Source organism: Talpa occidentalis, unplaced genomic scaffold (genome assembly GCF_014898055.3).
Source record: "Talpa occidentalis isolate TD23 unplaced genomic scaffold, MPIMG_talOcc4v2.1, whole genome shotgun sequence".
In the NCBI taxonomy this organism is placed as follows: domain Eukaryota; kingdom Metazoa; phylum Chordata; class Mammalia; order Eulipotyphla; family Talpidae; genus Talpa; species Talpa occidentalis.
This window is the reverse complement of record NW_026555331.1, coordinates 123,495,929-123,512,640: the sequence shown is the minus strand read 5'-3', so window position 1 is coordinate 123,512,640 and position 16,712 is coordinate 123,495,929. Positions and strand designations below refer to the sequence as shown.

At 41.2% G+C, this 16,712-nt stretch overlaps 1 protein-coding gene across 2 annotated transcripts in view; it reads left to right on the top strand.

Annotated features, from left to right (window-relative positions):
* The window catches only part of LAMB1 (laminin subunit beta 1), a 76,295-nt gene that overhangs the window by 56,506 nt on the left and 3,077 nt on the right, over positions 1 to 16,712 (top strand). For both annotated transcript variants that reach the window (XM_054692553.1, XM_037511608.1), the window contains exons 25-31: positions 1,050 to 1,419; positions 7,221 to 7,405; positions 8,843 to 9,084; positions 11,334 to 11,537; positions 11,998 to 12,142; positions 14,050 to 14,257; positions 14,428 to 14,569. In XM_054692553.1, coding sequence (XP_054548528.1) covers positions 1,050 to 1,419; positions 7,221 to 7,405; positions 8,843 to 9,084; positions 11,334 to 11,537; positions 11,998 to 12,142; positions 14,050 to 14,257; positions 14,428 to 14,569 — 1,496 coding nt within the window. The remainder of the gene's footprint in view (positions 1 to 1,049; positions 1,420 to 7,220; positions 7,406 to 8,842; positions 9,085 to 11,333; positions 11,538 to 11,997; positions 12,143 to 14,049; positions 14,258 to 14,427; positions 14,570 to 16,712) is intronic.

Sequence of the window (16,712 nt, the reverse complement as noted above, 5' to 3'; positions counted from 1 at the left end):
TAGAGAAGTAATATTTATTTGGCCTTGAAAAATGTTTTGTCCCCACCTTTTCCCAGAAAGGATCTAAGGTATATGGACAGGCCTTTTGGATAAACACTATGCAAATACTGTGAGATGTCAAGTGTTGGTATGAGTGCATTAGTCACCGGGGCTTTGGGACTCAGGCAGGGTTTAATGGCACAGGCACTGTGGGAAGTCATCTCAGCCACAGTCCATTGGTCAAGAATGCTGGTTTTATACCTATACCAGTTAGGCCCTGCCTACGATGGCACCTCTGTTGTGCCAGTGAGAGGCTGAGCCTGAAACCTGAATGGTTCCCACAGTCCTTCTATCACTCCTGACATTTTATGGGCCAATGTCCTTAGTGTTGGGGGTATTTATCACAGGGACAGACCCCCACAAGTGAAATTATACTTAGTTGAAAGCCTTTAAACTAGATACTTAGTATTCCCATGGCTGCTTTGTGATTGTTCTTCATCAAGTATTCACTGTGCTGTTTTGTGCCCAGGCAGGGGCAGAAATGGGGGGCACTCTTTAGTGTCTTAGGCCAGGTGCCTCTCATCAGTGTCACCTACGTGTGTGACATCATCTGCCAGGAAGGACAAAGAGGGAAGCAGCGGCAGGGCAGAGCACGGGAGCAGAGGATGGCCTGCAAAGTGCTGAAGACAGTCCTGGCTCTGCCGTTTCCTTACAGGAAGACTTGGGCAGGTCACATAATCTCACAGAAGGTCACTTTCCACATCTGTATATAGTGATTATTGTAATACCTGCCCCATAGGGTCACTGTGAGAAGGAGGGTAGTGCCTGGCACAGCAAGGGTTGACTTTGGAAAGTATCATTCATTACTACTACCGTTGAGTGGTTAGGGAGCGTCGAGGCAATGCCAGTGCTAGAGGAGGGGGCTGCTGCAGTTTCTGTGGGAGTCACTGGTAAATTGTTGATAGCTGACATCTTCTTGTTGTAACAGCAACCGAGGACTCTAAATGCTGAGTCTTGTCACTGAGACTTGTGATCTAGTAGATGAGCTAGCACCGCTGTTTCCCTTCTAGCCTGTGACTGTGACCCCAGGGGCATTGAGACACCGCAGTGTGACCAGTCCACCGGCCAGTGTGTCTGCATTGAGGGTGTCGAGGGGCCACGCTGTGACAAGTGCACACGAGGATACTCGGGAGTCTTCCCGGACTGCACCCCCTGCCACCAGTGCTTTGCCCTCTGGGATGTGATCATTGCTGAGTTGACCAACAGGACCCAGAAGTTCCTGGAGAAAGCCAAGGCCTTGAAGATCAGCGGTGTGCTTGGGCCTTACCGGGAGACTATGGACTCGGTGGAGAAGAAAATCAACGAAATTAAAGACATCCTGGCCCAGAACCCAGCTGCAGAGCCCCTGAAAAACATTGGACATCTCTTTGAGGAAGCAGAGTAAGTAGTTAATAAGCCAGAGTGAAAACTCACAATATTGTTTCAACTTTTATAAACGGCAGATACTCCTGGTAGGGTGCTTCCATCAGGTCAGGATAGGCCTGTGAGTGCACACAGGTACTGGGTCATTTGTTTTCCAGTGGTGCTTAGTCTGGGTATTTGGGTGGGTGAATGGTGACATATCACTGGGGACAAAACTCCGGAGATTGCAATACAGGCTGTATTTTATGTTCAGCGCTTCTCCTTGCAGTCAGTGCTGTACGGCCGCGCACTGCATTTAAGGACAAGGATGTATACCTGGGTCTTAGCTATGTGCTGGGCTTGTGAGCCTGGCTGACTCACTTACTCCTGAGCATCTCTTTTCTCTCCTGTGGATAAAGTGAAGCTATCTGCCTTTACCTTGACGGAGTAAAAGGATTGATCCATGAGCTGATAATGTAATTGCAAAAAACATTAATATACATTGTTGTTTTGTGTTTTGCAAATGCCAGGGAAATTCCATTACCACAAATAAGGTTCCTTATTTCCAAGTGATTTCCGTTGCTCAGCCATTGGCCCAAAAGAGCAAATCCTGCATTCATCTAATTATAACAGATTCTCTGCGAAGATAGTTTTCTTAGCCCTTGTCTGGGTAATTACCTGATTTATTTTCCAGTCAAAATAGGGAGAATTGAGCTGATATGCAGAACTTCTCGGGGATCATTTTTCTACCCTTTCTTCTAGTCATATTTCTCCTACTCCCAAACATGCCAACGTTTGAAAAAAGAATCCCCTGTGTAGCAGAGTAAGATCTAGGCAGCAGGACAAAACAAGAAAAGATATGAAGCATTTGGGTTTCTCCAAATGCTATGTTTGTCTTTGTTTTCTGGCGGACTCCCCAGTCAGTCACAAGTGAGATGAAAATGTCATCGCTAGATCTTGTGCATGGTGACTTTACATTGTAACAGGGTTACAGTAACCTTTCTCCCGTTGCTGGACTTAAAGCAGCATTTCTAAGAAACCAGATGGAGATTCATCTCAATACTATGTATGAGAAGCAGGAAGGGAAAGCTGGTATTAGCTCAGGTACCTGTCAGAAGGTCAAGTAAGTGCCTTGGAGAAGGTCCTTCCTAGATTTTCTAGACTTAAAGTTAACCAGCTGATCATTTCTAGGTGCTCAGGCTTAGCGCCCAAGGCCATTAAGTTGACCAGGATGTGAGGAAATGGCATATGTGGGATGATCATGCATTGAATGAGGAATCCTGCCTTCTTAAAAAAAAGACCACTGTGCGGCTTAGCTTCCTAACAGCAATAACGAGCCTTGGAAGGACATGGCCGAGTACAAGCCCATTTAGGAATGACTCCTGACCTTGGTCTCATGCACCTAAGGGAGGAGGAGGAAAATCTGGTGTCGAGAGCCTGCCAGAAAAGATTACATTCCTGAAACAGCTGTTTGTGCCCTGTTAATTTAACTAGAAAGATTATAATCATCTCAGGAAAAACTAATTACATTACTCTTTTTCAACACACTATCTGAGGATGCATATGTTAGGATATAATTAAAAAATGCACAGATTTGCTTTGATTTTTTAATATTAACACTATATGAGACCTGAGAAGAAATGAAAGTCTTCTGTGAATCAACAGATTTAAACAAAGGAAAAGGCTGGGGAAAAAAATTTAAAACTACGTATATTATAACAATATCAGGAAAAAAAAGTCATTAGGTTTTTAAAACATAATTTTTTTTCGCATTTTATTTTTTTATTTGAATTTTATTTTTATATTCCCCATACAATTACAACCCCCTTATTTTGACCCCAAGCCCTCCTTTCCCCGCCTCCCCACACCCCATAGAGTGTCTCTGGTTCATAGTTGTTTGTTGATTTTGATATTTTCTTTCTTATATTCTTTTTCCTGGTCCCTTATTTAAGTTTTCTAGATTCCTGCTATGAGTGTGACCATCCGGTATTTTTCTTTTTCTTTCTGGCTTATTTCGCTGAGCATGATCCCTTCCAGTGCCATCCATGTTGCTGCAAATTGCATGTGTTTATCTTTTTTGAATGCTGAGTAATATTCCATGGTGTATATGTACCACATCTTCTTGATCCAGTCATCTATTTTTGGGCATTTGGGTTGTTTCCAAAGCTTAGCTATTGTAAACAGTGCTGCTGTAAACATAGGGGTGCAGGTGCTCTTTGGAATTGATGTTTCTGTGTCCTTTGGGTAAATACCTAGGAGTGGAATTGCTGGATCATATGGAAGCTCTATCTTTAGTAGGTCAAGAAATTTCCACACAGCTCTCCATAGTGGTTGGACCAGTTTGCACTCCCACCAACAGTGCAGGAGACTTCTTTTTTCTCCACATCCTCGCCAACATTTGTTGTTGCTAGTTCTTTTAATATGTGCCATTCTCACTGGTGTAAGATGGTATCTCATGGTAGTTTTGATTTGTATTTCCCTGATTACAAGTGATGTTGAACATTTTTTCATATGCCTGTTGGCCATTTGCATTTCCTCTTCAGAGAAGTTTCTTTTTAGCTCTTCTGCTTTTTTGACTGGATTATTTTGTTTTTGTTGAGTCTCATCAGCTCTTTGTAGATTTTTGTGATCAGTCCTTTATCATTAGTGTTGTATGCAAAAATGCTCTCCCAGTTGGTGGGGTTTCTCTTTGTTTTTGTTATTGTCTCTTTTGCTGTGCAGAAGCTCTTTAATTTGATGTAGTCCCAGCTGTTGATCTTTGCCTTCACTATCACTGCTTTGGGTGATGTGTCTGTAAAGATGTCTTTGATGTGCATGTCATGTAGTGTTTTGCCTGTATTTCCTTCTATGTATTTTATGGTTTCAGGTTTTATGTCTAGTTCTTTAATCCATTTTGAGTTGGTTTTTGTGCGTGGTGTGAGGTAGTAGTCAAGCTTCATTCTTTTCATGTAGCGACCCAGTTTTCCCAGCACCATTTATTGAACAAATTTCTTTGCTCCAATGCATATTCTTTGCTCCTTTGTCAAAGATTAGTTGACAATTTATCTGTTGGTTTATTTCTGGATTTTCTATTCGATTCCATTGGTCTGTGTGTCTGTTCTTGTTACAATACCATGCAGTTTTGATGATTATGGCTTTGTAGTATAGTTTGAAGTCTGGGAATGTGATGCCTCCATTCCCTTCTTTTTTTTTTTTTTTCAGGAGAGCTTTGGCTATTCGCGGTTTTTGGTGATTCCAAATGAATTTCATCAATAATTGTCCTATTTCTTTGAAGAATGACATTGAAATTTTTATTGGAATAGCACTGAATCTGTATATTGCTTTTGGTAGGATGGCCATTTTAATAATGTTTATTCTTCCAATCCATGAGCAGAGGATGTCTTTCCATTTCTTTGTGTCTTCTATTTCTTTTAACAGTGTTTTATAGTTTTCTTTGTATAGGTCCTTTACCTCTTTTGTTAGATTTATTCCCAAGTATTTGGATTTTTTTGTTTCAATAATAAAAGGGATGGTTTTTTTAATTTCTTCTTCTTCAGATTTATTGTTTGTGTATAGGAAGGCTACTGATTTTTGCGTGTTGATTTTGTATCCTGCCACTTTACTGAATTGATTGATGAGTTGAATTAGTTTTTCTGTGGAGTTTTTGGGGTTCTCTATGTATATTATCATATCATCTGCAAATATTGATAGTTTGACTTCTTCTTTTCCTATTTGGATTCCTTGTATGTCTTTCTCTTGTCTTATTGCTCTGGCTAGGACTTCCAGTATTACATTGAAAAGCACTGGTGAGCGTGGACATCCTTGTCTTATTCCAGATCTTAAGGGGAATGCTATCAGCTTTTCACCATTGAGAATGATACTGGCTGTTGGCTTATCATATATGGCCTTTATGATGTTGAGGTACGTTCCTTGTATACCAAGAATTTCAAGGGCTTTTATCATGAATGGGTGTTGCACTTTGTCGAAAGCTTTCTCAGCATCTATTGATATTATCATATGGTTTTTATATTTCTTTTTGTTGATGTGTTGGATAACAATTGATTTTCAGATGTTGAACCATCCTTGTGTTCCTGGAATGAATCCTACTTGGTCGTGGTGAATTATCTTATGGATACATTGTTGGATTCTGATAGCTAAAATTTTATTGAGGATTTTTGCATCAGTGTTCATTAGGGAGATTGGCCTGTACTTTTCTTTTTTTGTGTTGTCCTTGTTCAGTTTTGGTATTAGTGTATTGTTGGCTTCATAGAACGTGTTTGATATTGTCCCTTCCTTCTCAATTTTTTGGAAGAGTTTGTGAAGGATGGGCACTAATTCGTTTCTGAACGTTTGGTAGAATTCATCTGTAAATCCATCAGGTCCTGGGCTTTTGTTTTTGGGGAGGTTTTTGATTACCATTTCAATTTTGCTGCTTGTAATTGGTCTGTTTAGGTGTTCTATTTCTTCTTTATCTAGCTTTGGGTGATCGTAGAATTGTAGGAATTTGTCCATCTCCTCTAGATTGTTGAACTTGTTTCCATATAACTGTGCATAGTAGTTTCTCATTATTCTTTTGATTTCTGCTGTGTCCATTGTGATTTCTCCTCTTTCATTTATGATCCTGTTTAAAACATAATTTTAACCTTTCATGTCCTTTTAAGTACTTTTTCTTTGAATTGGGTCATGGTGTTATTTTGGCTTTAAATATTTTCTAATTGTTCCCAACTTTTCAGCATCTCTACATTTTGACAATTTTCTATACAATTGGATTCCTGAGATCACAATTATATTCAATTAGGTGACCCAATAATACCCAGAGCTAAGGTCATGTCAGCTATTGGTTTCTTTGTGAGAGACACATACACACAGGTTTGTACAGTGATGGACAGATGTCTAAGATACAGCTTTAGAGATATGACGTTATAAAACAGAGTTTAGTTGGGTTTAGATTCCCAGCTGAAATTGTGTGAAAATTAAATGTTTACCATATTCCATTCTCAATAGAGTACATTCTTTAAGAAAGGGGGTGGGGGCCTCCCCGGTGGTGCAGCGGTTGAGCACTGGGCTGCGAAACTGTCGCAGCCTTTGCAGCGCCGGTTCAATCCCCGGCTGCTGGGTGAGAGTTCCACATGGCGCGGAGACCTCTCCTGCCGCCCGCTGCTCCCCTCAGCAGTGGGCTTCGGTCCTTCTGCCTGCTCTGCTCCCCGCTCTGGCTCTGGTGAATTCTCTCACCCTCCCACGCTTCTGACTGTACCCAGTGCTTGTATAAATAAGTAAATAAATCTTTTAAAAAAAAAAAAAAAAGAGAGGAGGACTGTTGGTAGAAGGCTCCTTTTTGTGGGATCTAGCTTGAAAGGGTGTGTGAAAAACTCCTTTGGGTGTCTCCCGTTGTCTTCCTGTGGCTGTGAGGCTTCCTCTCTGCATGTCCCATCTTGACAGAGATCACTGAGGTTCAGATAAGAGCATTTTTGGCAGGAGATAGAATTCTACACTGGAATCATTTAAAATGTCTCTGGAGTTTGTGTGGGCCTGAAGCTGCTCACGTGCAAGGCTGGAACTCCACGCTGTGGCGCTGCACTCATATTACAGCAGGTTATCAGAAGCCCTCAGAGGGCCATCCGCTACAACACAGCTGAGTGGCACTTCTGTGTTTTCCTTCAGTCTTCAAAGAAATGATTGTTAGATTTCATAGTCTCAGTGATAAGAATAAAACCAGTACTTAGAGATAAATTGGTATAAATTACTGAGTTGTTTGAAGTTAGAGTAACTGATAAGTATTACTAGAAAACATAAAAAACGAGACTTCAAAATTATCCTTTGGTTATATTTTACTTAGGTTAAATTTACCCTTCTCTTTACAGGAAACTAACCAAAGATGTTACAGAAAAGATGGCTGAAGTAGAAGTGAAGTTATCTGACACAGCTTCACAAAGCAATAGCACAGGCAAAGAACTAGATGTTCTCCAGAAAGAAGCAGAAAGCCTAGACAACACAGTAAAGGAACTTGTTGAACAACTGGAATTTATCAAAAACTCAGATATTCGAGGTATGTTATTGTGCAAATAATCCTGGATGACGGATTTAATCCTCCACCTAACCTTTTAATATAGTTTTTTTTTTTACAAGATTTATTTATTTATGCATACAGGAACTGGGGTACAGGCCAGAGGTGTGGGCGGTGAAGGATTCACCAGACACAGAGTGGGGAACAGAACAGGTGGATCTATTGAAATACACTCCTGAGGGGAACAGCGGGTGACACAGGAGAGGTCTGCTGCACCTTGTGGGGAGCTCCCTGGCCGGGGACCGAACTCATGCTGCAGAGGCTGCAGATAGCTTCATAGGTTGCGTCTTAACCCCTTGTGCCACCAGGGAGGCCCCAATATAGCACTTTCAGGGAGTCAAGCAGTTTATATAAACTTTTGCACTGTGTCTCTGGCAACAAATGAAAGCTGAAGTTTCAAGTGAGTCACAGAGCAATTAAGAGTCCTCCCGGGGAGCACACAGTAGTGCTTCTGTTAAAATGGCATCTCATTCCTCGTTTTTCCAGCAGAGGCTTAACCTCTGACTTTTCTTGGAAAGTGGTCTTTAGAATAGTTAGCAATTAATTTGAAATTACTTCTGCAAGTCTTTTTTTTTTTAAAAAGATTTACTTATTTATGCATACAAGAGCTGGGGTACAGGCCAGAAGTATGGGGGGGGGTGGGAGGATTCCCCAGAGACAGAGTGGGGAACACAACAGGCAGATTGACCGAAATACACTGCTGAGGGGAGCAGCGGGCAAGACAGGAGAGGTCTGCTGCGCCATGTGGGTTGCTCCCTGCCTGGCCGGGGACCGAACTTGTGCTGCAGAGGCTGCAGACAGCTTCATAGGTTGTGTCTTAACACCTTGCACCATCAGAGAGGCCTTGCAAGTCCTTTTCTATTGAAAAATGATAACCTAGTCAGAAAGTAATTTTTCTAAGTCCTATATATCAGAGACCATAGATAGGCTGCTCTCCACAAAAAGCAAAAAAAAAAAAGTAGTAGTAGTTCTGATTACACTATTGATGATTTATGTATGATGGCTTATTTTTGGCTAGATCATTAAAGCTAAAACATGTCACACTGTTCTACAACTGTTAACAGTAGTGATTTGAGTGAGGATAAGCAAGTGACTGAGAAGAGCGAAAACTATCTGCATGTACTCTATAGGCAACCTGACACCAGCTATTTATAAAAACTGAATGCTTGTCTGTATGTAGAAGCAATGCCACATGAGTGACTATTTTATCCAGCTGTTTGGCAACTTCCAGAACCAGAGGAAGTGCTAATAGGACAGAGTAGATTCATTGAGAAAAGTGTTGTACTTCCTATTTTATTTCTTGAATTTTGAAACAAAACCAGACAGTAAATTCAGGGGTGGATGACACAAAATAAGAATTACTGCTTGATGAGCTCGTGTACAAGGGGGTTAGCTATGCAATTTCATTTCATGTACTAGGTGCTTTGGATAGCATTACCAAGTACTTCCAGATGTCTCTTGAGGCAGAAGAGAGGGTGAATGCATCCACCACAGACCCCAACAGCACAGTGGAGCAGTCAGCTCTCACTCGGGACAAAGTAGAAGACCTGATGTTGGAGCGAGAGTCCCTGTTCAAGGAAAAACAAGAGGAACAAGCCCGCCTTCTGGATGAACTGGCAGGCAAACTACAGAGTCTAGACCTTTCAGCTGCTGCAGAAATGGTAAGATTTGAGGGTTTGACCTTAAGATTATGGTGGTGTTGGAAGGAAAAACCAGTGTTTCATCTTTTCAGTTGTTCACCTTGCAAATGGATAAGGAGTGATATTCCCAGGCTTAGATCCTTGGACCACAGAATGTGGGCCAGGCCAGATTACAAAAACAAGCATGTGTGTTCCCAACTGATGAATCATGGCTACTTTCCTATGTTGTTGTGTCGCCTGGGACTTCTTATTTAAACTTGATCCTTTTAATATTCTATGCATTTTTCACTTTGTTCTGATTTGAAGTGCAGGTAAGCAATTTAGAATCAAAGGGATTTCCTAAAAAATTAAAGGGAACAAAATTTTTTTCGTATTAGTTAAAAATGTTCCTTTGTTCCAGTAACTTTACCAGGTAAAGTTAACTATAAGACCAGACTATAAAATCATTTTTCCTAGAAGCTTTTAAATAACAACTCTTGAGCCAAATGAAATTGAGTAGTGAGTTTAATGAAAATCAGGCAGAAGGGCAAAACAAAAAAAGCCAAACTAAACCTGTTTCTTCCTCTTGATTTTTGTTTTTCATGGAAGGGTGTCGTCATAGAATTTGGAAGTTGTTTTTTATAGATTAAGGGTTTGTGCTCTTAGCCTAGAAACCCAGAGCAGTAAAAGTAGAGGAAAGGTGGCTGCAGAAAAGACTGAAGAGTTGAGTTCATTACATTTTCTTTGTGATAGTTCACTGTCTGTCCGCCTCCCCACCCACCTCCCTCGCTTGCTTTCTCTGAAATAGAACACTGTACTCTATTGTGACCAATTTAATTGATATATGCCTACAAAATTATATATTCATGCCTCCAGTGAAAACAGGGAGTCAGAAGAACTGTCACCATTAATACAATGTGTAAATCATACCTCACAGGAGCTGGGCATTTATGTATAGGCACAAATGCCAATTCTCACTCTTTCAATACTAATTCCTGCTTTAGAAATGCCAATAAAAATCAGCATGCACAAAAATCTCTGTACTGTAGTAAAAGCAGGTAAGCATGCTAAGAAAGGGCATTTGCAACAGGTATTTTGGGAGTGGGTGGCGAGTGGGATCTGGAGCCCCATGAAGGTGTACTTGCTTTCACTCTGGTAAGCCGCCAAGGGGTTAGCCAGTTAACTATCCTAAGAGAACTCGTAGAGTCCATATGGCCAATGAGCAGAGATATTTTTTTGCTCCTTTTTATTTTTCAAGTATCTTCAGTTGTCTGTGTACATTGAGCTAGAACCATGCTGTTTTTCTGATGTTGGCCCAGTCTTTCGAAAAAAGAGATCTTTTAGGGTAGTGTCAGAATTTTTCCAGAAAGCATCCCTGAGATCTTTTGCTTTTTTTTTTTTTAAATTGAGGTAACATGGGTATTTATATCACAGTTTATATTCCGTAGGCACAAGATACCCCCCTTCCAGGACATGCTTCCCTTAAGACAAATGTTCTTCCATAGCACACTGAACAAACTTTATTTTCTGAGGGTTTTTATGTATTGTAAACCAGACACATGAAACCATTATTTTATTAATTTGAAATGTAATGGGATTATAGCTATAAAACTAGGCTAAAGAGTTGGTTGTATTTATTCCAAAACTATTTTACTACTTAAAAAGAATTCTTTACTTGTTTGGGAATATTCTGTTCACTGCTTTTCACTGCAGTTTGTTTTGCCTCTTTACATTATGAGCATGTTCCACAAAAGAGCAGTTAGAAAAGCTCTACATAACCTTTTCTATCATATAGCAAACTTACTACAACCTTCAGTGGTCTCTCCTTTGTCTGCCTTCGTTCTCACATCTGAACTGTTCTGGGCTGTTTTCTATAGAGTGAGCTTGTTCGTAGATGCTAAGTTACTAAAAGACTAGACAATGGACTTATTCACCAGAACAGTTAAGATGGTATTAGGCCTAAAGAAGGTTCTCAAAACTTTGAAAATATAACTGGTCAGAATAAAAAGGAAGCACTCTTTAACTCTATCGATAGACTTCGGCTTGATATAGCTAACAGCGTTTGTACACTGGGCAGAGCCCACCTGATATTGCAACTCATTATAAGTTATTAATGATTGTAAATTTTCATTGTTTCCTTGGACATAATAGGTTAGCTTAAGGTTAGTTCTTAGCTGTCTGCATCCTGGACACTGTGTTTTCAGCACCCTTACTGCGGACCACCCAGGCTTGCACAGCTGTTATACTGAGAACTCTCTGAACCCTTGTGCCTGTTCTTTGGCTTGTTACAGACCTGTGGAACACCTCCAGGGGCCTCCTGTTCTGAGACTGAGTGTGGTGGCCCAAACTGCAGGACTGACGAAGGAGAGAAGAAGTGTGGGGGGCCTGGCTGTGGTGGTCTGATCACTGTTGCACACAGTGCCTGGCAGAAAGCGATGGATTTTGACAGAGATGTCCTGAGTGCCCTGGCTGAGGTGGAACAGCTCTCTAAGATGGTAACTCAACAGAAACAGATGGTTGTTTTATTCATAGATAGCTGAAGAATTGGCTTTCTTCTCCTGGGTGATAATCTGATCTCAGATAATCCTTTCCATGGGTTATGAGTATATCCAGCTGTACTACAGAAATTCTGCATTAACTGCTAAAGTGATAGTTAGCTGAAGTATTTGTTAGTACTTGAAAAAAAGATGAAACAGTATTCCATAAGCCACCAAATGTTTTAGAAGAGTTAAAACCACTTGACAAAGTTTTTATATGCTGGCCCTATCAATGTAAAAATACTGTATAGGAATCTCTACTAAATACTTCTAGTCTAGAAATACTGTTGGATGGGAGCAATTTTTTCTAAGTCATTTCAAATACTTGGTTCAGAAAATTACATAGAAAACTGTAATAATCTGGTGGTCTTTGAAAAGCATGGAAATGTTCCATGGGTAATTTATTTCTTATCTCTAGGTCTCTGAAGCAAAACTGAGGGCAGATGAGGCAAAACAGAATGCTCAAGATGTTCTGTTGAAAACTAATGCTACCAAAGAAAAAGTAGACAAGAGCAATGAGGACCTGAGAAATCTGATCAAGCAAATCAGAAACTTTCTGACCCGTAAGGAGTTTTCATTTTCTTTCACTTTCAGAGGTTTTTTCCTATTTTGGAATATAAATTCGTTAAAATAAGATTGTGTTTGAGAGGCCATAATTCAAATCAGCACTTTAGATAACTACAGTAACAGTTCTAAATAAGAATTTCCATGTTAAGAAATGTTTCCATTTCTTAGGTTCATGTATATGTAAATAACCTATACTATACAGATACAATCATACTGTTATGGGATACCCAAACACTAAGTCACTAGTTAAACATATACTGTGAAAATTAAAATTTTAATTTATATTAGTCATTACTAATGACTGAGGTCATTAAAACCTTAAAGAAGTGTTTTGCATTGCCCCCAAAGCATTATAATCCAATTATTTACAGGATGTTATGCCATATGGCTAGCTTTTATACCTTAAGTATTGTGTAGAGAAAAAGATCAGTAGAATTTGTGGTCTACCTCACAAGTGTTGCTGGCCATGGTCTCAGGGTTATTAGTAAGGATGGCTTTGATAGCAGCTTTGTTGTCAGGCTAGTTCTTCCTGCTTACAAAGTGGCTGCCAAAATCCCAGACATCACATGAAAACTCAGTAACTAATATCTAATGGAAGATGGTTCTACCTAGTACCTTTGTTGTTTGTTTTTTAAAGGGAGGAAATCATCCCCAGATGCCTCTGAACTGTCATCTCCATTGATCTCATTGGCCAGAAATGATAAATGTCACTGTCAAGTAGAATGTGATTATCCTAATTGGCAGATCAATCAGGGTTTAACTATAGTTGATACATTTACATTACCCTTAGAAGAATATGCCTAAACAAAATCAGTATCCTGTTAGCAAGGATAAAAGGGAGACTAGTAAGGAGCTGATGGTATTTGCTACAGCTATCTTACAGAGTATCATTTGAAAATCATTTAATCATATTTTCTTGTGCTTAAATCCTTGGGGTACATTTCTATAGTGTTTTGACAGTTTTTTTTTTTTTAAACTTAAAAAATTTACATGTTGTGAAGTTTAACCTCTTCGGCTTTTTTTTTTTTAAATAAAAGATTTATTTATTTATTTATTTATACAAGCACTGGGTACAGTCAGAAGCGCGGGAGGGTAAGAGAATTCACCAGAGTCCGGGAGCAGAGCAGGCAGAAGGGCCGAAGTACACTGCTGAGGGGAGCAACAGGCGGCAGGAGAGGTCTGCGCGCCATGCGGGACCCTCCTCTGGTGGCCAGGGAGCAGCCGGGGATCGAACTGGCGCCGCAGAGGCTGCGGGCAGCTTCATAACCCAGCGCTCAACTGCTGCATCACTGGGAAGGCCCCTCTTTGGCATTTTTAAAATTACCTTTCACATTTGAAACTCCTTGCCTCCTTTGATGATACACTATTCCCTGATACTTCTTTGACTGGATTTTCTCCTCCTCTTTAATTCCCTAGGTCCAAATAATTAGACAGGGAATTATCAACTCCTTATACCTGCATTTAGAATAGTTTCCTAGCTATTCTCCCAACTTTAACTCAAAGTTATCATTGCCTTTTAAGTACAAGTCCCAGCTTTATGCCCTGGCCTCTGTTACCTATATTCCAAACATTCACTCTGCTGTGCTTTCAGATAACATGCCATCCTCCCCACACTTTCTCTCCATCTGGAGATGTCCCTCTCTCAAAACACTGTATCCTTTAAGACCTCTTCTCTGGCTATTCAGCCACACAAGACCAAGTAGTACTCATTGTTGGCAGTCACTTTTTATGTGTGTAGGTCTCATTTCCCCCACTCAATTAGACTGTAAACTCTTAAGAAGTGTTTAAAGAAGTATCTTGTACCCCACAGTACTCTTTACCTACCAGATAACCAGCAAGTGGTTGAATTGAAAGAACCATCTATGATTTTCACCATTTTATGAGATATCTTTACTTTTAACAGAGGATAGTGCTGATCTGGACAGTATTGAAGCAGTTGCTAATGAAGTATTGAAAATGGAAATGCCCAGCACCCCAGAGCAGTTACAGAACTTGACAGAAGATATTCGTGAACGAGTTGAAAGCCTTTCTCAAGTAGAGGTTATTCTACAGCAAAGTGCCGCTGACATTACCAGAGCTGAGATGTTGTTAGAAGAAGCTAAAAGAGCCAGGTATCCGAAGGCATTATACATTTATGGTGCTTATTTTGTGTACGCAGCATGAAGTAATACAGTATTTCTTTAACCAATGAAATTTCTAAGACTGACCTTTATGAGTCTTTGGGTCCCCTCAAGAACAGTAGTACTTTTTTTCACGTTCATATATTATTTCATTTACTCAGCAAAAGTGCAACAGATGTAAAAGTCACAGCAGATATGGTAAAGGAAGCTCTGGAAGAAGCAGAAAAGGCCCAGATTGCAGCAGAGAAGGCAATTAAACAAGCAGATGAGGATATCCAAGGAACGCAAAACCTGCTAACTTCAGTAAGATACTGAAATTTTTTTTTACACAAAAGTGCATTTGATAGTTATGCAGTCTTTTTTTTTTTTTTTTTAAAGATTGATTTATTTATTTATACAAGCACTGGGTACAGTCAGAAGCGCGGGAGGGTGAGAGAATTCACCAGAGCCAAGGGGGGAGCAGAGCAGGCAGAAGGACCGAAGTACACTGCTGAGGGGAGCAGTGGGCAGCAGGAGAGGTCTGCGCGCCATGTGGGACCCTCCTCTGGTGGCCGGGAGCAGCTGGGGATCGAACCGGTGCTGCAGAGGCTGCGGGCAGCTTCGCAACCCAGCACTCAACCGCTGTACCACCGGGGAGGCCCAGTTATGCAGTCTTTTAAAATGGGACCTGAAAGGATTCCTTTAATTTAAATAAATCTGAGTTATTCCCTTAGCTTAGATGGTAAAGGTGATATTTTTAAGGAAAACTTAGAATTCTGAACACAGTGGAACATTAAGGCTGCCTTCATTTTCACCCCCTATAAAAAGCCTAAGAAAGATTAAAATAGTCTCCTGTACTTTCAAGGAAGAGCAAAGACTTGATTATGAGTTTTGGTTTCAAAACCTACTTTTAGAAAACTACTTATTATTGGTGATCAAGTAGCCCAAAAGCAAAATATATGTGGCTGACTAGTCTCTCAAAATTTTTAAGATGGTCATTCACAAAGGCCAAAGTGTCTGATTTCAATGCCCAGTTAGTTCCTAGAGGAACCCAATAGAGAAACCTTCCAGCTAAACGGTCTGTATTCAAAATGTATTGAATTTATAAACAAAAATGCATTTTTAGAGACTACCAGATATTCAAGGTATATGCTAAGAATTTTTCACGATTTAGTACTTCTACAGATCCGCTTATCTCTTAAAATTGATGCAAATACTGTAATTTTGCCTTTCATTTTTCAAAATTGGGTGTTTTTTTAGGTTTGTGTGTATTTTTAATCAGCTGAAAACTGGTTTAAAGGTAAAACCAAACACTGCTCCCCCTCCACCTTAGCTGTGAGTTCTTTTGCTTCCATGTTGTCAGGCTCATGATGAGCTCCCGCTTGTTTTCAGTTCTTTCAAGTTGATGTTTCCAACATGTTTCTTAAGCCTGGTCTCGTGGGGAGGGGGGAAAGGGGGGGGAGGCCGAGACAGACGGGGGGGGGAGAGGAGGGGGAGACACATGAAGGAAGAGTGAACATTACTGAATTACACCACTAAGGGGAGTAGTGGGCAAGAGGAGAGGCCCACTGCACCTTACGTGGGGTTGGCTCCCTTGGCCAGGTATCGAACTCAGGCTGTAGCAGCAGCAGAGGTAGCACTGAGCCTTAACCCGCTAGGCCATTGGGGAGGCCCTTCTCACTACCTGGCTTTAAGGCTACTAGTAAGTCTCTGGTGGGAGCGGGTCTGCTTTGGCAATGGTGCGGTGATGTAAATGCCTCATTAACTCAGCACCTACAGGTGTAGCCCATGTCCTGAGAGGGCTAAACAACGCAGTCTGGCATCTGCTCATTGGAGCGCATGTACTCAAGTGGGCCTCAAGTTTACAGTCCATGTGGCCCGTAACCGCTGCCAGCAGGTGGTAACATGCACTGCGGCTCCCGTCTGGGGGTGCCGACTCGCGTGCATAGCCAGGAACAGCCGTACAGTCTTCCTTCTGTGGCAGTGCCTGGAGACAAGCGTGCACACAATTTAAAGATACAATGTGATATTTCTCTTTTTTCCCAAAAACACATTCTGGTTGGCTTGGTCTGGTGCCCACCCCGGCGGCCTCGCGTGGATGGCGGGCTGGACCGGATAGCCTGATGGCCGCAGCCCCCTCCCCACCCCAAAGCCCCCAGGGACCACTGCAAGGCGAACCCGAGGGGGCCTGCTCCCTCAAAATCAGGTTTTTTTAAAAATTTATGTATGCAGGCAAGAACTGGGGTGTAGGGCAGAGATGCAGGGGTCGGGTGAGAGGACTCACCAGAGACAGGGGGGAGCAGTGGGCAAGGCAGGAGAGGTCTGCTGTGCCATGTGGGTCAACTCCCTGGCCAGGGATCGAATTCATTGTTGCAGTGGCTGGCGACAACTTGATAGCACTGAGACTTAACCCCTGCACCACTAGGCAGGCCTCAAAAATCAGGTCTATGAGTAAACTTTTTCCCCC